Source organism: Rissa tridactyla, chromosome 3, assembly GCF_028500815.1.
Source record: "Rissa tridactyla isolate bRisTri1 chromosome 3, bRisTri1.patW.cur.20221130, whole genome shotgun sequence".
Lineage (NCBI taxonomy): Eukaryota > Metazoa > Chordata > Aves > Charadriiformes > Laridae > Rissa > Rissa tridactyla.
Genome location: NC_071468.1, coordinates 34,329,134 through 34,354,504, shown reverse-complemented (window position 1 = coordinate 34,354,504; position 25,371 = coordinate 34,329,134). Strand labels below are relative to the sequence as shown.

General features: G+C 48.0%; 1 protein-coding gene across 1 annotated transcript in view; it reads right to left on the bottom strand.

Annotated features, from left to right (window-relative positions):
• MDGA1 (MAM domain containing glycosylphosphatidylinositol anchor 1) overlaps positions 1-25,371 on the bottom strand; it is a 145,377-nt gene that overhangs the window by 88,365 nt on the left and 31,641 nt on the right. Inside the window, exons 2-3 of the mRNA XM_054195985.1 lie at positions 6,862-7,001; positions 3,829-4,003 (exon numbers count right to left, since the gene is read on the bottom strand). Coding sequence (XP_054051960.1) covers positions 3,829-4,003; positions 6,862-7,001 — 315 coding nt within the window. The remainder of the gene's footprint in view (positions 1-3,828; positions 4,004-6,861; positions 7,002-25,371) is intronic.

Genomic DNA, 25,371 nt, shown 5'->3' with positions numbered 1-25,371 from the left:
TTCAAGTCAAGGGGCTAGCATAGAAGCCAGGACAAGATCAAGGAGCTGAGATGGAGAGTCATCTCCTAGATAGAAGCAAGTCTCGTGGGGTGCCATGGGAACATGAGATGCAAAACACTGTGAAAGATATGCACAATTTCTCTCTCTTCCTATTAAAATATCCTCTGTATTTTCTTCTTTTCAAGGTCTGTAAGGACTCTCCCTCTTCAGCCACTTCCACTCACTGCATCCCTATCACTCACCCATAAACTGATCAGATTCATCTCTGTTTTCTCCCTTTATGAAATGCTCCTTAAGAAAATGCTCCTTCCAATTCTCTCACCATACTCTCTCACCATACCTGCACCAGACATGCAGCTGTCACGATTGGATCCATGGGTACCAGTCACTTCACTTGCAAGGACACAAGCACTAGCCCTGCAGCGACCATACTTTCTCTATCCACCCAGGGCATGCTGCTCCCCAGGGAATGCCTTCCTGCTAAAAAAGGGATCATTTTTATGGGCTTTTGCACCAGACACCAATGTTTGAACATCAAGGAACCATGGGGAAAACCTCAGAGGGGTTCTCCTCCCAGAACCACTTTGAGACTGATTATGATTAAATGTAAAGATCCCATTTGACAAGATGGGACCAACTGGCCCTTGCCCTTAAGCATCTCTTATAAGGCACCTGTTGAGCTCAGTTGAAGCAATTCTGTGTTTTCAGCAGCCTTATGACCCCACCTTCAACTGCAAGGAAACTGCTGCCAGCACTGTCTTCTGCACATATGAGCAGAGATGAAAAGGACACGTGCTCATCACCTCCTGCACCTAATTTTCACGGTATTTTATTTTAAAGATATTTGCAAGTTTGGAAATCTGACTCACAATAAGGAAGGGGGAAGCAGGGATGAGTTTCTGCTAACGTGTCATCCAAATAACGCACGTTCTCTGCTAAATCACAAGTGTCAGCTTGTGGATTTGCATATTTTAATGAGCTGTATGCTTGGTAGACAGCAACTGTAATGGGACCCGGGATTTGTTGGCTTGACCACACCATAGCTCAGAGATATGAGTCGAGCCATTAGCAGAACAATGACAAGGCACACAAAAATCCCCAAAAAACCAAACCCAAGGCTGAAGAAAAACAGGTAAAGAAAAAATGGCTCCTCTCCATACAGTGCTGTCTCCATGTGGCCACAGGGTGACTGAATTTTACACCAAATTTTCTTGGACCAGGACCTTGGGCACAGCCTCTCCTCTTTCCCCCTTCTTTGCCCTTAATCCTCCTTTATTTGTTCACGCTTTACACAAGTAACTCTGTAGCTACTATACTTCTAAGGCTCCATTTCTCAGCGGGATGCATGGCAAAACACTTCCCTTACTGATCAAGGAAGATGCTCACCATTCAGGTCTCCTGGCTCCCAGCTACTCCCCACACAGAAAACAACATCTTCCTTTCAGTTGCTAAACTTTTCCTCCCTCAAATCTTCCAGCCTTCTTTCATAGCAGCCAGCTCTAACTCTAGCCCTCCTGAGAAAAGCTAAAATAAGACCTACGACGATATGTATATGCTTGATGTACAAGTAACGCCACCGATGTCAGGGAGCTGCACAAATGATAAATTTGGCCCAAGGCTGCTCATGGAGATGATCACATGGGATGTTTCATGCGCAATATAAGCTTGTAAACATCCATTCTTTCTTTTTCTTTATTTTCCCTCTCTCCCACATGGAAATACTCCAAACAGCATCTGCAGCTCTGCCAGTATCTAAACAATACTTTAAAGCCTCATTTGATGCCTACTTGAGGCAAAGGAATAACTTGCTACACGGATTAGTGTTTCCAGTTTAATATCCTCTTGGCAGCAGTGGTGCTCTCCACACAACCTTGCTGTCTAATACTAAAAGTATGAGTGAGGACTAGCACTAGCTGTCAAGGTCACTAAGGTTCACATGAAGGTGATTACTTACCTCCAACTACAAATTGGAATGCGGGGAAAGAAGGGGTTTGTTTTCAAATTCTGGTTCATTCAGCTGAAGGTTGCTTGGGTGAGCGTTCAACAAAAACTGTGGCTTTTCCTATGTGTTCCCTTGTACCTACTGCAAATACTGGCAGAAAATAGTCTCTCCTCCCCAAAAAACAAGTGAGCAGAACAGAGGTGCGTTACCAAGTCCATCTGCAGAGTAGATGTTAGTATGAGAAAGCCCTTGGCCGCCCCATAGTTCTACAGGTCAGAGCTGCATGAGGGACCACGGGACACTACATCACTCTAGCTCCAGCCTGCACCCCAGAAGTAAAGGGAGCACCCTCAGGGCATAAAGAGATTCATGCCACAGTGCTGTTCCTAGAGACACAGGCCCTGGCAATGTGTCCTATTGAGGCTTGAGAAAAGCAAGTCCCCTTTGAAATGGAGAGTTGCCATATGCCTCCACCAGACACAGCAGAAGAAATGGGCAGAGAAGTCAAGCAGATCTAGGTGGATGTCAGAACTCCTTCAAACAAAGCTATGCAAGGCCTGTGAAGAAATCTCCATCCTGTCCAAAGTGGTTGCTGATGAAGCAATCTATTTTCCCAGTCTGTGGGATGGTGCCTACCCAATACAGGGTAGGGCAAGGAAGAAACAGAGACGGGAGCTGCTCCAAGCCATATAATACAAGCGCAGATCATGAACCTACCAAACCCTAAGGATGTTCAAGTCTACGGCATACTTTGTGAGGGTCACATCATTGTAGGGCTGGACAGTAGGACTAAAAGTAAGCAGCCAGGCACCAGTAGCTGTCAGCAAAGCCCTGCCCGACTCCAGACAGGTACTGGGGTTTTGAAACCTGGAGGTTGCTCCATTGACAGATAACCATGGTGCGCCTCAGCACAGAAGACTGTCTGGCTAGGAGTGTGGGAACAGGTGGTGACAGATTCAGGAAGAGTTCAAGTTGCTTTATCACACTTTACATCTTTTAAGCATCAACCTCTTGCTGGCTAAGGTCTTCTCAGAAGATATGAGTGAGGAGAGGGATTTGGTGTTTTTCGGATTGGAGAAAACTGGAATAGTGGATAGCCAAGGACAACGAGGAGAATCTTCCCCAAGAGAGCAAATCTCTTGAAGAGTTGCCTAGACCTTAAATCTTGGATTCCTCCCATATGGAGATTATGGCATAAGCTTCATTTCCCTCCCTTTTGGCCACAGCATCCCCAAAATAAACAACCTTAAGCCAGCATGAGAAATATTCAAAACTTGGGGCCCAAGGTGGAGAACCACTAACAGCATCTCCAGGACACAAGAACCATTGTGGTGGACATTGCAACCAGCTAGAGAAACATCAAGTCACTGAAACCAAGGGGTCCTCACAGATTCCTTCATGTTCACTCCTTCACAGCTCAGCCTCCTCACGTGCATCCCAGAGTCTTTTGCTCTGTTTCCACCATGCCGCAGAGGCAGCGATGCTGGGGGCAGGGCACTCGTTTCAGGAATGCCCCAAGCATCTGAGGCACTACCAGTTTCAAGAAGCACTGGTTTGCTTCAAGCATTGCCACCTTCAAAGCGAAGACAAAGAAAGCGGAAGCCATCTACAACGCTACGCTCCAGACAAGTGCTAGGGACCTCTGGAAGTGACAGACATCACAGCACCTCAATAAGAACGACTCACATGGACAGGCAGAGCTATCTTTTTTGTGGATGGATCTACTCTCTTAGGGAAAGGGACCTTGCGGAGACCACACCAGTCCCTTTGCTCCTGAATCAGGTACGCGTGGTCCTAGGGCAACGCAGCTCCCTGCCAGCCCCGCAGCGAGGCAGAGACATGCAGTAGAACTGTGGGAAGGTCTGGGTTGCCGCTAAATGACTTACACTGCACATCTACTCGAATGGACTTGATGGCAGGGACCCCAACCCCATTTTCTGCTTTACAGTAATAGCGGCCCCCCTGCAGCCTTTGGATCTTCTCAATCCGAAGGGTCTCGTTAAGCACTGACGTCTCTTGGAATTTGTCCGACGCGCTGCCAGCGGTTTTGGTCCATCTCACCTGCACAAGAAGAATGAGAGAAATGCAAGCAATGAGTTACACAAACCAGAGATCCCAGGGGACAGAAGCACTCCCTTTGCTCCTCTTCCCTAGCCATTCTCAAAAATGGGTCCTACAGCACCACCACCAGACCTTACCAAAGTTCAACTGCTGACCTCATTATGTCTCAGTAGACCAGCTGCTGACTCTCATCCATCACCAGTCTCCACGTCCAAGTGTCCAGGATAGCCCCTCAGTTCACCCAGACACACACTGCTTATTTACCACTCCTGCTCTGGTCCTGTAAACCCAAGAACTTGGTTAGTTTTATACCACTACCTGCTCAGCACAGGACTTTCACCATTAAGCCTTGGGACCCCACGTGGCTGGCAGGCTGCAGGGCTACGGCAGGCATCAGACATCAGCTCACAGCTACAGAGCTTTTATTGCAGTCAACACTCTTTTATCTTTCTCTGGACAGCAAAGCTATTCCTGCTGTTTGCTTTTCCAAGTAAGAGTAAGAAAATGCAGTTGCTATCTGGCTCTTGCCCCTTTCCCACAGGGAACCCCTGTGTATGTTATTTTTATAAGTCATCCTTTTGCAGTACACAAGCTTTTGCTTTGATTTTAAAGATACAGAAAAGGAAAAGAAAACATCCCTTTGGATTTCAAGCTATCTTGCATTTTTTTTGTCCTTATGTTACACATCTTAAGAACCTGGCTTGCAGGGGCAACGGAGCTGCATGATATTTCATGGTAAATGGTGGCAAAAGGACAGCACTCCTAAAGACTGAATAGTTATTCTTATGTCTGGAATGAGGTACAGTCCTAGCAGTTGCGGTACAAGCTTCCCCCTTTTTTCTGCAGTCCAGAAAATGAAAGAGAAAGGGGGCTTTTCTCAGTTTTCTCAGCCCATTCGTTTCCTCTATCTGCAACCTCCCTTCTAAAGGCTGCTGACTGGTGGGGCTCGCACGCTGGTGCCCATCCAGACTCTGGGACCGAGATCCAGCAAGATCAGCCCAACAGAAAGGAGATAGGTTTTCATTCAACAGTGGCCACAGATGAGATGGACCAGATACGTTGACTCCTTCCCCAGGCTTTGCCTAAAGCTCACTGCCACCACCTGATTGATGCTGATGCTCTAAAAAGAGCAGGGGTGTCTACATCCCACACCCAGAGTACTAGGCTGAGCGCATTTTCGGAGCTAATGACCATGGATTTATTTAGCCTTTGTAGGCTTATTATGAAATTGTCTGAGGGCCCCAAGACTCTCAAAGTCTCCTGTTTGCAAGTACACTTCAGCCAGCTCTTTAATCTTTTCAATTTCAATCTCATTTAAGTATTTTGGCCACATTTTCATGCTTTAATGACTGGCTGATAGAAGGGAAAAGAAAAGATTAAACAAAGGTTAGGATAAGAGCTTAGCTGGGGAAGAAATCTATCCATGAGGAGGGACTGCAGATTGAGGATGGCAGAGATAGGATGCATGCCACATTTTATGTGCATGGGTTCCAGCCTCTCCAGTCACACCTCCTGCCACACTCTGGTGTCTCCTGTGCACATCCGTGCAAAGATAAGCCACAACATTGCCCACTAGCATGCTGTCTGCATCAGGCTCTGCTCCAGCAATCTCTCTGGCTACTCAGGCTCAAATCCCCACAACCCGCCAACACCTTCCCTGTGGTGTTCCACCCATTCAACATCCTCAGGCAGGGCCAGCCCTGCCATCTTCCTCTTTTCTGATGTACACAGCTATCATCTGCTCATCACTGTCTCAAGCCTAGGCTGGTCATTTTTGCTGGCTCAGCTATGATCAGTTCCTTTTTATTGTTTCCAAGATATGCTTTGATGGATAAACCATTTCAAATCCTGCTGGCTGAGTTTCTTTCGGTCCCCTTTGTCATCACCTCTTAGCCAAATAGCTCATCACAGGCAAGTCCACAGAGGCACTGATTAGTGTATGCACATGTATGGCTTCTCAGCACAAATATCTTTGGCAGGATTGGAGAAAGGGGCCAAGAAGGCACATATATCGTACTTGGCTCCCTTGAGTGTATTCTGGCACATCCAGCCTCCTAGTATGCATCAGCTGCCACTCCTACCATGCTCTGTCCCAGAGCAGGCAGACCCTTGCTCTGGTCCAGTATCTCTACAGACACATCAACACTGACACTGAACCAGCCTGCCTGAGTATCTGAAGGGTGGGGAAGGGGCTGTATGGGGTTGAGGCTAGGCAACGCTCTAGGGACCCTGGGGAAGGACTGCAGCAGTTAACCAAGCTCAGCTCCATACCTCTCCACTGAACTGTGACTTTGACCACAGCATGGACACATCCAGCACTGCAAGTCTGAATCTGCCCCTGGTTGGTGGCCACAAGGCCGCCAGTGGGCTCTCTGCGAGGCTCAGTGAAGTACACTACAAAAAAACTTCCCAAGCTCCCCCAAGCAGGTTCCCCTTGTCTGTGCATCCAGAGAAGCTGAGAGACTGGTAGACCATGAAGGACCAAGTCCTACGGGCAGCACATGCGGGAAGCCTCCTCTGGTCTGTTCAGGCTGTTCCTGCTTTGTAGTAAGAGGGCTGAAGATTTGAGGGTGGTTTGTATAATGGATTCAGTTTGGACTTTGAGGTTTTTTGGAGACTTCACATACTGAAGACGACTAGAAGGTGGTAGGCTCCTGCAAAGCTTTGTGGACTGTTTTCCACAAAAGGCTAGATGCTTCATACCTTAACAAGCTAATGCTTGCGCTATGGGGCATCCCTATCTGACTCCAAAACGTAGGAGAAAGCTGGGCACCCCGCTGCTCACAGTTTTCCTTTACATGGAGACTACAAAGAAGTGCCATGGGGAGCACGGGTGACAGGCAAGACTGAAAGCTTACCTGTGGCCGGGGGTGTCCTGTGACCAGACACTGCAGGACCAGCGTGTCCCCCTCCCGAATTGTGTAAACACGTTCACTGATGTTATCTTCCTTCACCACGCACGCCTGCCCAGCATGGATGATTTGGGCCTGAGCAGGAGCTGCGGAGAGGAAAGAAGAGGTAAAGAGGGAAACCAGCAGCATCCCAGCCTCTCAGCCACCTCTTGAGTCACGGAGAGGAGGAGATGGACAGTGCTTCATATGAGACACAAAGGTCTCAGAAGATATAAAATTGAGCGATTTTTCTCATTTCCTGGGCGGCTGGCATCAATTGCTGCTTTAAAACCTTTAGTCCTGTCGGGGTGAGCAGCTCTAAGCGCTGAAAAGCAGAATATGGAGCTTTTTTGGGGGATCCTCCTGCACGGCCTGAGGACCAAGAATTCCTTGCTTTTATCTCTTCCCAGACAGCAGTACGTGCAAGTGGTTAAAGCAGGGAGCTGGTTAAAGCAGGGAGCTGGTCAAACCACAACTGCTCTACACCTGTCTAAAACAGGCCCGATCACTACGATTTGCCTTGCAGGAAACTGGGATAACTGCTGAGTAGAGTCAAGAAAGGGCCTTAAAGCTCTGTACAGCTTTTAGCACACGTCCCTAGAACAGGCACAGCACACGCTGCAGGATAAAAAAAATCCTTCCCAAATTACACAGCAACCTATCTCTGCCCTGAGCCAGAGGGAACAGCCTCTGCAGGATCAGGCGACCCATCATCTCTAGGAATCTCTCCAGCTAGCACTCCAAGCAGAGCCCAGTTACCGCCAGTCTGGCCGGGGAAACAAGTGAAGACCAGCACTGTGGAAAAATACATGGAAAGAAAGTTCCCAGAACAAAGTTTAAAAACTTCATGCCCTGCAAATGTCAACTACATCCCACTGTAGCCCTGACCCACAGCAGGGAGAGACAAGCTCTAGGAGAACACAGTTTTTTAAAGAAAAAAGCCTCAGCTCCAGGGTCCTGTGCAAACAGTCCTTGGGCCCCTACTCCAAAAGTGTTTGTGTGATCACTGAAGCGGCTGAGATGTATTGAAGGTGACTGCGTAGCCCAGTGGGACACCTGTGCTTGTTCGAGGGGAAAAACTCCAGTCGCACTTCAAGGAACAGAGAAACCCACGAACACGTCTAAGAATCAGTGCCTCGGTGAGAATCCCCCTGGGATACTCCCCCGTCTTGGTACAATGCTTCCAGGTGACTCTGGAGTCACAGCTCCAGCTCCCATTAGTGAAATACTACACAAACGAACAAATCACTGAGGAGATGATCAAAGGGTTTAAAGCAATGAGCCTTTGCAAACCTTCTGAAACAAGCACAGATTTTCCACAACCTGTTAAAGCTGAACTGAGCACCCACTTTTTCCTCAAGGTTAGTTAAGTTTCAAAAACTAGTCTTTCTTTAGTTATTTCATTCATTTGGCATGACCAAAATGCTCTAAACCCAATCACCTGGGCAAGGGAAGTGCTCGGATTTATGCTGGTTTAATCCACCAGCAGCACAGACCTGGGTGCTGGGCAGGCTGGGTGCGGGCAGCGGCAGTGATCTGCCTTTGAGCTCAGCCTGTACAAACTGGTGTCACCACAACACACCAACCAAGCAGCACCGACACAAGAGTGGACCCAGTGGGCAGCAAGCTGCTCTTGCTGCTGGGGCTCCACAGCCTGCCACGGCCAAGCAGCACCCAGGCAGCGGCACTGCACATGCAGCAAGCTAATCCCTCTTTCTGCATCTCTTCTGCCTTTCCAGCATGGTGGCACTCTGTTAAAATGATTATTACTGTCCAAACAGAAGCAACCCGTGTATTTGAATAATATGATGGCACAAACATGGACAAATCCCTCGGCCTCTCCCGTTTTCCCCTTCTGCTGGGCTCCCAGGAATGTGCCTGCCATCGCTCGAGCATCACAGAATGCTGAAACCAACTGTCAAAGCTTCATGGATATGACTGAGCAGATGAACGACCTTCCTCTGCCTGGATGGCAGAAGGGTCTTGCTGAACCCAGGAGAAAGCAGAAACCTTATATACGTGTGTGCCTTTGTATATGCATACATGTAGGGGTTCTACGTACGCATAGATATACGTACAGATATATACGTATATTAAGTAAAATAATGATTTATCAGGAAAAGACATTGTGAATGCTTGTCAAGCAAACAGTGGCAGAGGAGTAATTCAGATGCCTGTATAACCTTTGCCAATACAACGTAATCCAAATGATAGTCCCTCCTCTGTTTCAGCCCTCGGATCAGTCCTCTGCAGACCTGCCATCACGCAGACCTGCCATCACACCTTTAACCCCACGTGCACTGCAGAGCACTGTCCACAGTGCCGAGACCCAGGCTGTGATGCTGAGGAATCCCTGCTCTGTGATTAAAAGAAAGTCTCTGTCCCTTCCCATCCTGTACCACATCCCCCTCTGCCCCATCCCTGACCTGTGCTGCCTGCATTTCAGTGGCGTTCTGGCACCCTGCAGCAGCAAAGCTCTCCTAACCTCTCTTCACAGTCTCTGGGCTGCATTTGCCGGCTGGTGGCTCCATCCTCCCTTTGCAAACATGACCTTGCTGCAAAAACTAATTTCCAGCCACCCCATGGAGAATCGGAATGTTTATCTGCAGCTTTAGCTCCCCGTAAATTGTTTCCTTAGGTTGCTCTGCTATACCCAACATGGTACACAATGTAAGTCTTTCAACTTATACTCTTTTTCCTTTGGCCATCCCGCTTCCATAATTTAACCTGTCTTCTGTAACCCTTACCTGTCACCTGCCTCAAGGCACTTCTACATGGGGCATTTCCACAGCAAAATCATTAGAATCATAGAATCTTCATGGTTGGAAAGGACTTTTGAGATCATCGAGTCCAACCATACACACACAAAAAAACCCCATACAATCTCTGCCACTAGAGCATGCCCTGAAGTGCCACATCTAGACGTTTCTTAAACACCTCTAGGGATGGTGACTCAGCCACCTCCCTGGGCAGGCTGTTCCAGTGCCTGACCACTCTTTCAGTAAAGTAATTCCTCCTAATATCTAACCTAAACCTCCCCTGCCGCAACTTCAGACCATTTCCTTTGGTCCTGTCATTATTCACTTGGGAGAAGAGGCCAACACCCACCTCTCTCCAACCTCCTTTCAGGTAGTTGTAGAGGGCAATGAGGTCTCCCCTCAGCCTCCTCTTCTCCAAACTAAACATGCCCAGCTCCTTCAGCCTTTCACCATATGACCTGGTCTCCAGACCCCTCACCAGCCTGGTAGCTCTCCTCTGGACACACTCCAGCACTTCAATGTCCCTCTTGTACAGAGGGGCCCAGAACTGAACACGGTACTCAAGGTGAGGCCTCACCAGTACCGAGTACAGAGGCACCATCACTTCCCTGCTCCTGCTGGCCACGCTATTCCTGATACAAGCCAGAATGCTGTTGGCATGCCGTTGGCATTAGGTACGGTGGTACAGGATTAGAGGGGTTTTGTGCAACTATTCTGGTGCCAAAATACCTTGCGGTTATTTGCTGGTGTCTCTCCAAGTTCAATAGAAATATTATTTAAACTAATGCTTATTTGGCACTACAAAACATTATAGGGCACTAGTCTACAGCAAAACAACAACCCTAGGGATAAGCCCTGTGTCATAATTTTGTCCTCCTCTCCCAAATTCTCCCTGAATCCACTGAGCCGTAATGAAGCTTACAAGCAAGCACGTGCACATCCAGCTTTGTTCATAGATGTTTTAACTTGCTTCTCTTACCATCACTAATACCTTTCAGCTGTATTCACTGGACAGGGACATTCCTGTGAGTGAATCCCCACTGCTTAAGCTACAACATCTCTCTTGCAGTCACAGCACCAGGTTCCTAGCAGAACAACCACCATTTTTCCATGTCTTAAACCCCAGATGAACCCAGATCTCTTAAAAGGGAGCTCAGAAAGCTTGGGGTTGTCTTGGAGAGAAAAGCACTTGGGTGGGTGGCATAGGAGCCTGAGAAACTCAGCCTTGGATTACAGCTTGACCTTAGCGAAGTGGTGGGGGCTGAGCAACGAACCAGCCCAGCTCTTACGGGGTTGCGCTAAATCACCACATGAGACCTGGGAAGGTCTCCGTTCCAAGCCCAGCCTGCCACAGCACACAAAGGCTGGGAAAGTCACCTCATGCCGTATTACAGATGGGCAGAGAGATTGTGAGGATTAATTGCACTTTTAATGTGCTTGAACAGAAAGAATACATTATTGTTTGACATCATCCCAGGTCTCCTGGAGGATTTCAGCATGCAGACAGTTTGCGCATTGCCAGCACAACAGGCTGGCAGGACCGTGCCTGTCAGAAGAAACAGTTTCACAGAAGGGCCTTCTTAGGAGGGAAAAGAAAGGCTGAAGCATGAGGCCAGGTGCCAGAGATGAAGCAGTAATCTCAGACATTCCCAGCCGTCTTCCACAAAGAACGACCCTTGCATAGATAGAACCTGCCCTGCTAAGTCCTGCTTGAGCAGAATCCCTCTCTTCAGGCTGGAAAACCCTGAAGCAAAGTTGCAGGGAAGACCTCTGATGACCTCTGCAGGGACAGAGAGGACAGGTTGTTCCCTACCCCTTTTTCCCAGCATTTTGAGGGACAGATGCATCATCATTTCCCTTCCACTTACAGGTAAGAAATCAACTAAGGGAAGGCCCCCAACACAGAGTCCTCCAGAGAAACTGGTCCAGCCAAATACTGAGTGCCAGATACTTTACAAAGGAAAAAATTCAGGCTCTGAACCTGCAGCATTAGGTCCTTCCTTGGGAAAGGCCTGGCTTGCAATGCATTTGGCCTCTGCACTGAGATTTCCTACTGTGCTTTCACTTGATATATTTACACATTAAAACAAAAGGAAATTGGAGTGGATAAAATAACTTTATTCCCAGTGCAGTGTACTGTACAATGTTATTATTACCATAATCTGGAAAGTTTATGAGACTCTTGGTGCTTAGAGGTTGCTAATATCATTAGAATGCAGAAAAGAAGAGAGAAATGTTTTTTTTTGTAGAGGAATGCGTAATCTTTATTTGTTTCACAGGTCTAGTCATTCATCTTTTTGAGCCCGAGATCCCATCGCTACAATGGCAACGATGAGACCTCCTTCACAGAGAGGGTGGTAAGAGACAGATATTGCATTGACACTCCCTCAGTCACAGCCAGCAACCGCAAGGCCAGTCTGCGCGCCCTTTTTGCAGCACAGCAACAACTGCACTTTACTGCTGCCTTCTCAGCAGGCTAACACTAGCCATCACCGCTAGACTCTGCCCCATCACCACCTCTGCCACCTGCACACATCCTGCAGATGGCCTCAGGGATGAAGAACACCTGCAGCTACACACACAGGGACACCGAAACCACCCACCTCTGCTACCACCCTCCTGTAGGGTGGTGAGAGAGTAAAGGTGCGCCTGGAGCTTTCCCTCTTCGTCAGACTTAATCAAGCACTTGGTTTCGCAAGGCAACTGATGCCCTCCCATACATCTGCTGCAATTATAATTCAGCCTCTTCTGCACATAAACTAGGCAAAGAAGCCAGGTTCCTTCCCCATCCCTGCTCACAGGCTCCCTGGACTCACATTGCTTGGTTACGTGGGAGCAAGAGGAGGGGGGGCACTGGCTGCTAAACTACTGCTTAAACCCCTCAAGAACATGCTTGTCTCCTTCCTCACCCTCCCCGTCCTGAGCAAGTGGCACATAAGAGACGCATCTTGAAAGGAGTTCACATAAAGGGGAAAAATACATGGTGTTTATGGAGCACGTGGGCTTGAATAACCATTTCATTAAGGAAATCCATATGTGGCATTCCTTGCTGAACACCACTCTCAGTAGCTGCCTGTCCGTGGGTGGAATTGCCCTGCGGCACCATGAGTTACAGACCCTGCACGGCAAAGCACCCAGGGAGCATCTCAGGCCTTGAAGTCACTGCTTTAGTTAGCATTTTATCCTGTCTGTTCATGCAATGCACAACTCTGCTTGAAGAGCAGGGCCACACAAACACGAAGACCTTTGAAGAAGGGGTCATGTCCCTTTAGCAGAGCACAAAGAGAAGCCGGCACACAAGAAAAGGGAAGAGACATGCTAGCAACACTCAGCAGGAGCGAGGAAGGTCTAGTAGGATGGGAAGGGTCTGCAGGGGCTGCGTCCTGACAGTCAAACAAAACACCTTCCTCATGCCTGCTCTGGGAGGGGATGGCAGCTGCCTTGTGCTCCATCACTATTCAGCTGGTCTCATCGATTGCTCCACAGTGGATGAAGACCACAGGCTTTGCTGAAACTTTTGACAAAACAAATTACCCAGGCCAGCTCCAGCCCACAATGCAGGGCATGATATCGATGGGCCATTTGAAAAGGAAAATTCACTCCAGCTTGAGGACGATTATGGAAATAATAATACACAATCAGTGTCCATTAACACTGTCAGCAGGGCTGTGGATCAATAGCTTATTAATGGCTGAAGAAAGACCAACCCGTACCTATCAGCAGTTAAGACCAGCACAATAGCAGAGGGAGAAGAGATGGCGGTGGGCAGCTGTAATCGAGCCCAGGCGCTGGTCAGCTTTGCCCAGCCTGCCCAGGGGAACCCCCGTCACCACCATGTTCTGAACACATTCCCTGGCTGCTTGCTTGGAGGCCTCCTCCTCCACACTTCACCCTCTCCCGGCCTCTTTGCCCAGAACAACGGCGAAGGGTGCACAGCTGAAGCTGCCCGGTACAGCTTAGCCTGATTAGGCTCCAAATTTTAGCATAAGGTCAGGCTGGTCCCATAGCAGAGAGGGAGGCGATGCAGAAGCCCTCAGGGATAGCTGAGGAGCAAAGCGCATCCACGGTCCCAGGTTTCCTCCCACTTCTTGGGCTTCTCCCTTGCCCAAGCTCCTCCTGGTGACTCTTCCAAGATGGTGTGCTGCCTGGGCAGCTCTGTGCTGCCACAAGGCTGTCCTACACCAAAAGCCACCAGGAAGCCCTCCCTGCATGCTGACCCTAAGGGTTACAACCCCAAGCAAGACAGATCTCCACTGAGGCTCTTTTGCTCCCATGCATCAGTGCTTTCACTGCAGTCCAAACCACGTACACTCAAAAACCACCAAAATTTAAAAAAAAAAATTTCTCCTTAGTGTACTCCTGGACAAAATTTGCAGCAGGCAACATGTCATTTTTCAGCAGCAAAATGTCTCTGACTCCTTTGGTATTTGTACACTCATCATGATTAAAACACAAACACCAACCCACCCACAAAAGAAACACAGCCACTTCCAAGGTACGCAAAGCAACCATGTCTGCCCCTGCACAACATTCCATAGCACTCTTGAACAAGAAGAGAAGAATATAATTTTCAATGGGAAGTGCTCAGAGAAATGACAGAGTTGTGGAAAGTAATCACAGAGCATGAAACCTGCCTACTTAAAATAGCATGGGACATTTTTTTTTTTTTTTTAACTTGGAAGAGACCAAGACTATGTCTTTACATCTCTGGCTGATTACATCTCCAGAAACAGAGTTGCCTTTTGCAAAGCTCAGCCAGATGATTTGCACGGTCTTAAAATAACTTTTTGCTTAATCAATGTCACTTCCTTGAAGCATCTCAATAGTTTTGTTTCTTTTAGAAAAATGCCAGCAACAAAATCATGTGAGATGTCATGAACAGCAGGTACACCACCCAGTGACAGCAACACCTGCTCCCAAGACCTCCGTTCAATTTAAAACTACAGAGGTATTGTGTGCTTTACTAAAATATCAGAGTCACCAGATCATCACTGACACACTCCCCCCAGTCCCCGACTCCGCTGCCCGCAGCTGGTCACTAGTTTTTCTAGGTGTTCCCACAATTTTCTTACATAGGTCCACCTAAGACCAGAGCATCTAGCAGCAGAGCAAAATCAATCGGCAGCTTTGGCAAGAATCAAGTGACCGATGTTACACACACAACATTACGGTGGCATAGACTCTGCATCACTGCCTAACTCATATGCCCAAGTGGAATTTGCATGGATGACTCAATGCCAGCATTATGAAGTAGGTTGTCTTCAAATCTTTAGGGGCTCCAGGTATGGTGGCAGTCAGAGCCTGCACCTCAGCAATACTGACCTGGAAGCTCCCACCTTTGGTTAGGAAATGAAAAAAACACATCTGTCTCATCATGGCCATCAATGAGACTTTATCATCTTTCCCACCCCACTTCCTACTGTGCCAGCTTCAGAGCCCGAGCTCTATCTGTAAATCTTACTGCAAAATCCAATGAGCCACAGAGCCACACTCAGACGAGGTGACCCTGCCATGCTGAGTGCTCAAAGCATTGCACTTAAAAACCCATTTCGTGCCTGGCTGCTACTTAAAACCCCTAAGCATTTTAGGGGAAAACACAAATGAGGCAAGCAGCTTGGGGGAGGAATCGGGCATCCTCTATTCCGGAGACCACCGACAGACCGACTTGTTTGTCAGCTGGTAAAACACCTCAAAATTAAATGGTCCAGTCAGAGGAAAGAGGGCTGCAAAGAGAGGAGCTCAACTGGACATGGGCAGCACAGACACCTGCTTATCCTGCCCATGTGCTGCAGGAACAGTGTCCAGAGGACAAAGGCCAGCACCAAGCCCATTGGCAGGTTTTATCCCTTGCCTCCCCCACCAGGTCTTCAGTCCCCTGAGTCAATCTCCAGCTGCTCCATGCACCCACCACCCTCTAAAGGAGGATGAACAGTTACAGGCACCCATAAAACCTGCTGAGCCTCTGGCCTTTGTAAGCCCTCGTGTTCCCAGCTTCCAGCGTGCCCATCACCAGGAGCCTCCAGGAAGCCAGTTCATGGGAGAGCCAAGCCTGCCTCGGACAGATGAAGTCAGCTGCTTTTCATGCATTTTGTGCTTCTGTTCTCCCTTCTTCTCCTCCATCGCAGCACGCAGGAGCCACTGAAGCTGCACATCCCCACTCAGCCAGGAAAACTGCCTTTCACAGGCATGCTGCAGCTTGCCAGCACAGGTAGCAAAGCCCAACAGGCAACATCCCCACGATCTGCTGCTAATAACTTTTGCAAGCAAATAGGCTCTGCTCGAATGGTCCCAAGGGTTTTGCCCATCTCCTCTTTTCCCTGAATTCGAGATCAGCTCATTCCCAAAGTCACCGTCAGTGCTGCTTGTTCCACTTCGTTTCCCTTTTTATACTTCAAGCCGCTTCGGTACAACAGTGACTCTTCAACAAAGAGATCCATGCACACAGATCTATAATCCAGTGTACTTTGAAACTCAGCTGTTGTTTCATTACTGGACCATTTAACATAGGAGATAAAAGGAGGCCACAACATAGACATTTCATCCCTTCAAAGAGCGAAAAAAAATGTCAATTTGCTAATCATCTGTCAACTAGATTAGCAGCAAAGTTGCATGAACTATAATCAATTAATAACTACAGGCTCCTTTTAATATCAAAAGGGAAAAAAACCAATACATCGGGCAACAGCTGTGGCTCCTGAATCAGGAAAAATAAGGAAAGGTAGAGGGAGTGGTTTCAAACTGGGTTCCCTGGCTGGCAGGATGCTCCAGACTTTGCTGCTGAGAACTCCACTGAAGTCACATGTATGTGCTAAACACCACCCCTGGAAACACAGGAAGAGAGACAGATTCAAGCTCCAAGTATACTGAAAACATTAGACAAGAAACCCACGTGCAATCAGAGTACACTGACACAGGCTGGGTAAGAACGGGAGTATTTCCATGAAACTCCAGCTGGTGCTGTTCAAGATGCTAAACCTCGAGGCCCAAATTCTTCAACGTCAAAGCAGAAACTGGGGTCTGGGGAGCAGGAGGAGGTTTGGCAGAGAAGAGCTGTCTGAGGAGAGGACTTCTCTCTATGTGGAGACCCAAAGGGGACATTGTATGCTCAGGGCTGCTGACCCCAGAGGGTGGGTGCATGGCTGTGGGTTCAGCAAAGCAAGGTGCTTGGGTCTTTGACTAGCCAGTGACCCCAGCTCTCCTGCAGACCTCCTTGTCCGCGTGACCAAAGCGGCTCCACTGCTGCCAGGCAAGCTCCTGCAGAGGCGCAGAGCTCAGTGCAGACCACAAAGCCCATCTGAGAAGCTGGGTAAACACTCAGGCACTGAATCTATGCTAAACTGTCACCTGTCATGGCTCTGTTGCTTCCAGGGACCCATCCAGCTGGCTCGGAGGGAGCTGGGGATGCGAGGGCAATCATGCCGTGATGACAGTGCAAACATTCCCTCCATGCAGGAGAGGAAAGATTCAACAAATGACCGTGTTTACCTGCTGCTATACCCAGCCTCCACAGAAAGCGAAAGGCTATTTCAATTGTGAACCGGAGTAGGGGCGGGGGGGGAGAAATCACTGCAGGAGCCAGAGGGTGATAAGAGCCACAAGAAAGACACTGAAATAAAATTTCACTGAAAGCCTCTTTTGTTCTCACCATAGTTAGAGAGAGCTGGAAATACACACGTTACCCTTAATTCAAGTACCTAAAATCCAATTTGGCTACTGAAAAGTGACGGGCAGCAGGGACTTGCCTCTGTCCAAAGCTTGACACACAGCAGTACCCATTCCACAGGCACCCCAGGTCCCCCGCAGCAAAGTCACTTCCCAGGGGATGAAAGCAGCTGCGCGGATTGAGCTCTCAGCCCCCAAGCCACTTCATGGGGGACAGGCAACAGCGGCACAAACCCCGGCACAACCACTCACTGGCAACCCTGGCCAAGGTCCCAGGGGACAGCACAGACTTGGCACCCTTCTTCTGGGTGCTTATCTGCTCCTGGCAAGTGGAGGATCAGAGACAGGGTGCTGCTGGTGATACAGGGATGCTGCTGGTGATACAGCCCCACGGTGGAAAGAAGCCTTTGTGCTCAAATGGGTTCCCATACAGGCCCTCACAAAACACTGATGCTTTTATCCCCCAGGCAGTGCTGTTAGGTGGGGAAATGCTGCTATTGCACGCTGCCAGCTGGGGAAGATAAAAAAATGAAATGGCTTGTCCATCGTCGGGTGGGAAGCCTGAAGCACGGCCAGGGGTCAATCCGTACCTAATTCCAGTCTAGCGCCTTATAATGCAAAGGCCAAACTTTAGCCTCCAAGGCTGCCTGATACAGCACTAAAAATTCAGATTCACAGGGAGTGGGGGAAGAAAACATCTTGTGAAACACAGAAGGGTTTACTCAAGAAAAACTGCTTTCCTCTGGATTTCCTCCCATATCCCTTTTCACCAGCACAAGGAACTCAAGCCTGAAAACTACTGCCAGCAAGCAAAACGACCTGGAGAGGGAAAAGTAAATACGACAGCTCAACTCCACCCCAAAGGAAGAGAGAGAAACACCAAAAGGAAATGCCAACAAATTGTCATCAAAGCTGAGGCAATGGGGGCTGTGTGACACCAATGGAAATCAAGCCAAGTAATGTTTTATCTTGACAGCATCCTTTACATCCCTGCAGTGCCATTGGTGTGCAGAATCCTAGAAAGTCCCCAGTTCTTTCCCTCTCGAGTACCAATAATTAACAACCACAACCTGGCAGACATGCGAGCAATTCCCTCTGGTTCCGATAAGAGGAGCTGACATCTCTCTAACCCCAGCCACCTCCATTGTTTTATTCTCTTTGTTTATTGATCCTTTTATGCACATAATGCAAATTGACTTTTAATAATTCAGCTGAGTTAATGGTGCTTAAATATTAAAAGGCTTTTCTCTCTTAATTAGCTGTAGCAAAATAGGCAACAAAGGAGTGCTAGATAGATGCCATTTAAAATGGTCTCGTCCAAGTTCTCTGGTGTTTTTCTAGGGATGGGAAAGAACAGTTCCAGAGAAATTCTGTACAAGTCTCCTACTCTTGCTAGGAAGGTAACTAACTCATAGAAGCGTTTCCAGAGGCTTTGATTCATAGAGCGTATTCATCTCTGTCAGCTCTTTGTTTTCTCTCCCTTCTGCTCTTCTCCTAATAAAGACAGAGGGGAGGGGAAGGAGGGGCAGAGAATAGAAGAAAAATCCTTCCCTGTAAGAAGTGCCGCTACTGGTGACCGGCACCCACGTCACACAGTGCAGATGTGGATGCAGAAGCCTTCTCACGCGTCATTGCAAAACTCGCAACCAGGTGAAAACAGCTAAAAGGAAAAAGTACACGTAGATAATTGAAGAGTTACAAACGGCACAGAAATCTTGCAATTAATTCCCTGGGGCAAGGATAACTACTCCAGGAAATGAATTGAAGATCACACTAAAATAAAAATTCCAGGTGTAGCAGGGTAGGGGACCACGTATTTATTTTTCTTTGGTTCATTTTGCCAAGGGTTGAGAACAAGAGGGAAAATGCACGTTATCTTTAAACCTCAATCTCATCTCAGCTGGAGCCAATGGCAGTAATACATCTTAGTCATAACGGTGCTGGTGTATGGCATCACAACTACAAAGAGTTGGTATGATTTGAGCTGTTTTAACTGTGCACACCTTCTCTCTTAATTAGCTCTCATTTAAAGTCCTGGATTGGTCTGAGTTTGGGATAATGATCTCCCACCTGACCCAGAGCAGAACCATGTAGTCAGAATAATTAGATATAGTAACTGTTAATAACTTAGTTTAATTACAACCTATTTTCTTCAAATTTAGTCTAGACATAAGATTTCAATGAATTTTAATTACATGCCACGTTTGAAGATCCTGTGCTATTGCATTATTAAGTTAATTTCAGACAAAGAAAGAGACTGACAAACACTAAATTCCTTACTGAGGACACTTAAAAAAAAAATTAATCTTAATTCAAGCCAATTAATAGATTGACTTGCAAATTCTCTGCAAATTCATTCTTCCAGTGAGGACCAAGTACTGTAAATCCGTAGAGGGCGAGCTGCATTTTTCACACGTAACAAAGAGATCAAACTCCCAGTTTATGTGCAAAGTTGAGTTCATCCTTAACAGCAGAGCAGCTCGTTGCATTTCCACAAAACACTGAAAGGCACCGCTCTGGACCTGCCAGGCAGGCCATCATGGCAAAGGGTGTCCTCACGTGCAACAGCACCCAAGGACTTCAGGATCACGGGAGAGGGCAGAGCACCCATCCTTCTGCCCAGAAGTGACAAGAGGTGCGCAACACAGCCTTGCTCACAACCAGCATCCCCCCCTGCACACAGGAGAGGGCAGTGGTGCACGCACCAGAGTCAGCCCATTATACTTTTATGACTGATTTTAAGGTGGGGAAATTCGGAGGCAGGAACTGCTACTTTATCTCCCTTTGCACGCCAGTGCAAGAGGAGGCTCTTTTGCAACCCACTTAGAGTCGGGGTACCCCCTGCCAGTCGCTTTGGCAGAACATGGGGAACCCCTCCTTGCCTCTAAGAGGCTCCGCACACAGGCAGCACCTTCTGCCACTCCGCATCTGCCGCATGCCCTGAAATATTCTTGACACCGTAACAAAGAGGTTGCATCGTTTCCCTTTAACAGATTATCCATCTACTCCTCTCCAGCCGTGCAACACATCTGGCCACACTGCCTCTCCTGGGCAGGTACTCCTCAGCCCAATATTCTGCTTATTGTTGTTCAGGAGACTTAGGAGGTGATGGGGGGGGGTTAAACGCCCAGCGGACAAGTTGCACCTCCGGGAGTTTTCAGAGGCAATAAAACACAAGCCTGTTTCCAGCCTCTTCGGCACCAAGTTACCAGCTTTGGCCTTCTGTAGTCTCCCTTCCACTTGCAGCTATTTTTAGTAAGACAGGGCTGCTCTAGGCACGTCTGTGTGATTAACTCATGCAGTACGGCGAGGCTGTTCCTGCAGACAGGATGGGCTTCGGGCCACTCCTACACAGAGGTCTCCTCAACCACAAGTGCCAGGTCTCAGGAGCATCCCCCAACCCCTGCAAAAAGAGAGTAGCTCTGGCGTTGCCACAGCCTGGCTACACTGATGGAGTTCATTCTGACAAACAGCTGCAGCAGCTCCAAGAATTATAATGTCTGGGGGAAGGTGGGGAAAAAAAGAAAAGGAAAAAAAAAAAAAAAGAGGGAAAAAGGAAAATGGACTAGGAAAGAGTTTAGCTAAAAAATCCTGATTACAACTGAAACACAGGCAAGGAGAAGCAAGGCAGGCTGATGCTGGCTTGGCTACTCCCTGGTGAGAGACAGATAGCAATGAACTTGGGAGCAGAAGTTCCACAAAGCAAGGTTATGAATTTATTACTCTGCATCTGTGCGGAGTCAAAAGATCATCTGAAACACCAGAGACTTGCAGAGGAAATCGGGGAAGTGCTAATGCACATGGGATGGTGTTTAAAATAATTTCTCAGCTGGCTGACTGCACGGGAGGTAGGGACAGAGATTAATTCTCTACCCGAGATCATGCATTTGTGCAAACATTGTTGAGCAGCTTGTTCAACAGGGGATTCGGGGACTAACGCAGACGTATCAAAGCAGCCAGGGTCTAGCTGACAGCCTTGCAAAGGAAGCAAGATGATCTTTGACACTAAGGAAACAAAGCTCTGAGAGACTGAAATGCTGACAGGCACCAGCCTCAAAGCCAAAGCGTGTCTGAAGAGGAAAGCTCTTTAAAGACTTTTGTTCTCAAACTCTCTTCTGCAAGAGAAAAGGCTTTGACCTACTTAGGCAAGGCCAAGGGCAGGCTAGGGCCTCAGCATATTTTAAAATCAGTTATCCTCAGCTCCATTTGATGTTCTCTTGATATAAGTAAGAAATTTCATTTTACTTAAAACACTCCTGAGCCTTCAGCTGTTTGTGGAATGACACAGAACAGCCCATCCCACAAGAAAAGAACAGTCCCTTGGTCTCTGGCAGGGACAGGAGGAAAGCAAACTCCTAAGGAGAGTAAAGTCTCAAACCAGCCTCCTTTCTTAAAGACCCTAATGAACCCAGCCTGCTGCAGAACACCCTTGGACAAATTAACACAAAACTAAACATTGGGCTTCCCATTTAAAAGAAAAAAAAGTGTCTGAAGACGGAAAGAGGCGCAGCTTCTGAAAGCACACACTTACTTGAAGCTCCATAGCGTGCAAACTTGAACTGCCATCCCCTAGCTGAGCAAGTCCCTTGTGCTGCTTATCAGGCAAGGAACTGGTTTACCTTCTAAAAGCTAGTTTTGCCCCCAGTTTCAGCCTGCTCCAAATTTTCCACAAAGGGGAAAAACTCCAGATCTGGTTATGTCCCAGAGAAGCGTAGCTCCCCAGCAGCCCACCAGACTGATGGCTGACAGGGACAGTGGAACTATGTCCCAGTGTTTGGCCTACAAGACATGTCACCAATTACCAATGCACCACCTGTTTGTTTCACTGAGATGGGCAGCAAGCCTATCTCGGGGCATTTCAAAGCCCTATTGTGACAAAAGATTGCTTCTGTTACAGATGACATTGGGGAAACAACCAAGAACCATTTGACTCTTGCAACTCACTTCTGGTAATCCTCATCTGGAGGAACACAAGTTGGCCTGGACAAGCTTATAAAATTGGCTGGGGTAAAAAATAAGTCATGCCTTGCTCCAGCAATGGGTGCGACCAGGGCTGCTCCACCTTCCACAGGCCAACAAGCACGAGTACTGCTGAACACCCCAAAATGAGCCACTCCGTCACACATTACAGTCACCATGCCTTCAAACTTCTCCCCCTGTTTGATCATGTCCTAAAACAGGTGGGGAACAAAAAGTTCCATTATCAGGCATGTGCTTTCCCTGTTGCTGCCTGCCAAAGAGGGGGGGCAGGGAGCCAATGAAGTAGCTGGGGAGCTACTCACTAAACACCAAAGGATTTCACATGCAGCAGCAGAAATGACTGGCCGCCATCGACCACTGACAGCAAATAGCTCTTCGGGACCTGTTAACCACAAAGTTTTTCTGCCAAACTACCCCAAATCCCACCCAGGAGACAGGGCATCCTGTATTTTTGCGCGGTAACTTGGACCTAATGGTCTTCAGCTCATGGCCTCCACCCTCTACCACTCTCATGTATCGCTGCTTAATGCCGCCGCCAAGGAAGACAGAGGGGGGGAGAGAAACCCGGAAACTGAGAATAATCTTCTATGAGCACTAGTCAGTAATTGACTTGATGTGTGACCTTGGGCAAGCGCGTTCTCCCCTTGGTGTATCTTCATCTCCCCGTGTGTCATTTGAATAATTGCACGACCGTGTCATGCAGAGTCCTTTAAAGCTTATTGTTTATACAACTTTTTGAAGATGCAAAACATCATATAAGTGCTAAATATTACTGTGGTTATTACCTTCCTCACAGGGGGGTTATGAAGCTTCGTAATTAATGTTTGTAAAACAAACCTCTGTCATCGGATGAAATGTGCTAGAGAAGTGCAAAGGATTAATATCCTCAGTAATCTGATGTGGGTTTTACTGTTCTGCGCAACACTTAATAAAAAATAATTAAAACCAAACCTAAGCTGATACTGATAGGAAGGATGAGGAGGCAGGGCCGGATGCGTGTGGGGACAGACTGCTCTCCATTAATTAAGCCCAATACCATCAGTCTACAAGACAGTGCCAAGTATTTTCTTGCTCCTGGTGATAATCACACATTAAACTTAAAGCTGCTTTTGAGTAACCAGAACTCTTGAATGACCCAGAAAGACTCGCACTGCAGCGAGGAACACCAAACGTGGCTCAAGCAGCATGGCTCTGAGCCCCACAACCCTTTACGCAGCATCTGCTGCCGGGGGAATTGGATGGGCAGAGAGCAAACAGGTGCAGGTATGCTCAGGGACCCCACTAGCATCCAGAAAGGAGCCAAAAAACAAAAGCTGGAAACCCACCCACAGGGCCCCCCTCCCATAAACCCCAAGTCCTGGTCACCAGTCAGTAGTCTGGAGGAGAAGAGAAATATCACTTCTTTGGCAGGATTCAGGTCTCCCAGAGCTACCAGTTCTGCGCGTCGAGAGCCACTAAGCTCGACGGCTCTGTAAAAATACATACCAACGGCTTTGTATTTCTCCAGCATGAGAAATGTGGTTGCTGAAGTGTTTTGCAGCGCAGCCACTTTCATGTGCAACAGGAACGGAGAAGCCTTCGGAGAGTTTCTTGGAGAACAATTACCAGCAGAGAAGGAAAATTTCTGGCAATTGCTCTAGCTGCTTGAGTACCAGCTTGCTCCCCAGCACAGCAGATGCAGACAGAGTACCCCCTCCCCCCAATACCCCCACACATGCATTAACCGAAACAGCCCTCCAGATACTTCACGTGACTGAGTTCCCACCACACACGCCCTTGTACTGGGGAGTAGTGGTACGGGCCATCCTGCCTTCACACATGCAGGTTCCAACAGTAGCTGCCTGGCAGACTCCAAAATCAACAGGATGTCCAAGCCCTTCAGATTTTTTTTGTGCAACTGTTAATTAGGCTTCACTCTTATTTACTGCATTTGCCCACATGGTTTCTTCTGGTGCCAACTCTCTTTGGTTAACGCCAAAGTAATAGAAGCGATACTGTTTTTTCCCTGCGTGCAGATATGCCAACACTTTCCATAGGCAAACGGACCAACAGCACAACTCAGATAAGCTACAGAAAGAGCTCAAGAAACCACACATATTGCTGACAGGAGAGCCCCATGGTACTTGCCAGGTCATCTGCAAGCCTTCCCTACAGCCTACTCCACAGTGATGAGCGTGATCAAGCTTTAAAATGTCCCCAGAGAAGCATCTCCGCAGCCGCTTTCACGTTTGCATCAAGGAATTTGCTCTGGCATCCAGCCCAAGTTGTCCCCACAGACAGAGGTTTAAGACACAGTGGAAAAACAGCACCCAGAGCATCTGCCTCATAGCAGACTTGTCATCTTTTTGTTTATCACTTGAAGGCACACAGGAAGGGGATCTGAGCCCACATCAGGCATTACAGTAATAGGTGTGATTATCAACAATCTTGGTTGGGCCTGATACATCACCACAGCAAGGAAGACACCCTTCCTCTCTCTTTAGAGGGCTTCAAGTGATGACGGAAAGCAGACTACACCACCACAAGACAGGCAACAGCCACTCGAGGAGTCCATGGGATGGGGTGGGAGCATGAGAAGTGAAACAAACACCCTTCACATAAGAGGCTCCACTCAATACTCACTTTTAAATCCTGAGAAACCACTTCCCCTCTACACTGACTCACTTGAGACTCAAAAGGAATACAAAATGCGTGTGGCACTATGCAGCAGTGTAACATCCCTCCTTTTCTCTCTGCCCGGTGCAAAGGATCAAGCCAAACGTCCCCTTGCCATCTTCAGTTTCACATGAAGGAGTTGGAGGGGGTATGCTCCAATGGAGGATGCTCTGCTTATCCTTGCTATAACGTGACCGATAAGGGCAAAGGATTAGCATCACCAGCTGCTTTGCTAGGAAGTGCAACATGGAAAATTGGATGCATATATGCAGTGTGGAGCCATTAGGAAGAACTGCCTCAAACACCTCCCCCTCCCCATATTGCAGTTCCTAATTCCCCATGTCATGCCCACTGCACTCCCCGTCAACGCAGCCTTTATCTCTTGTCTGCTCTACAGCCTGTCACTCCAAGTGCCATTTCC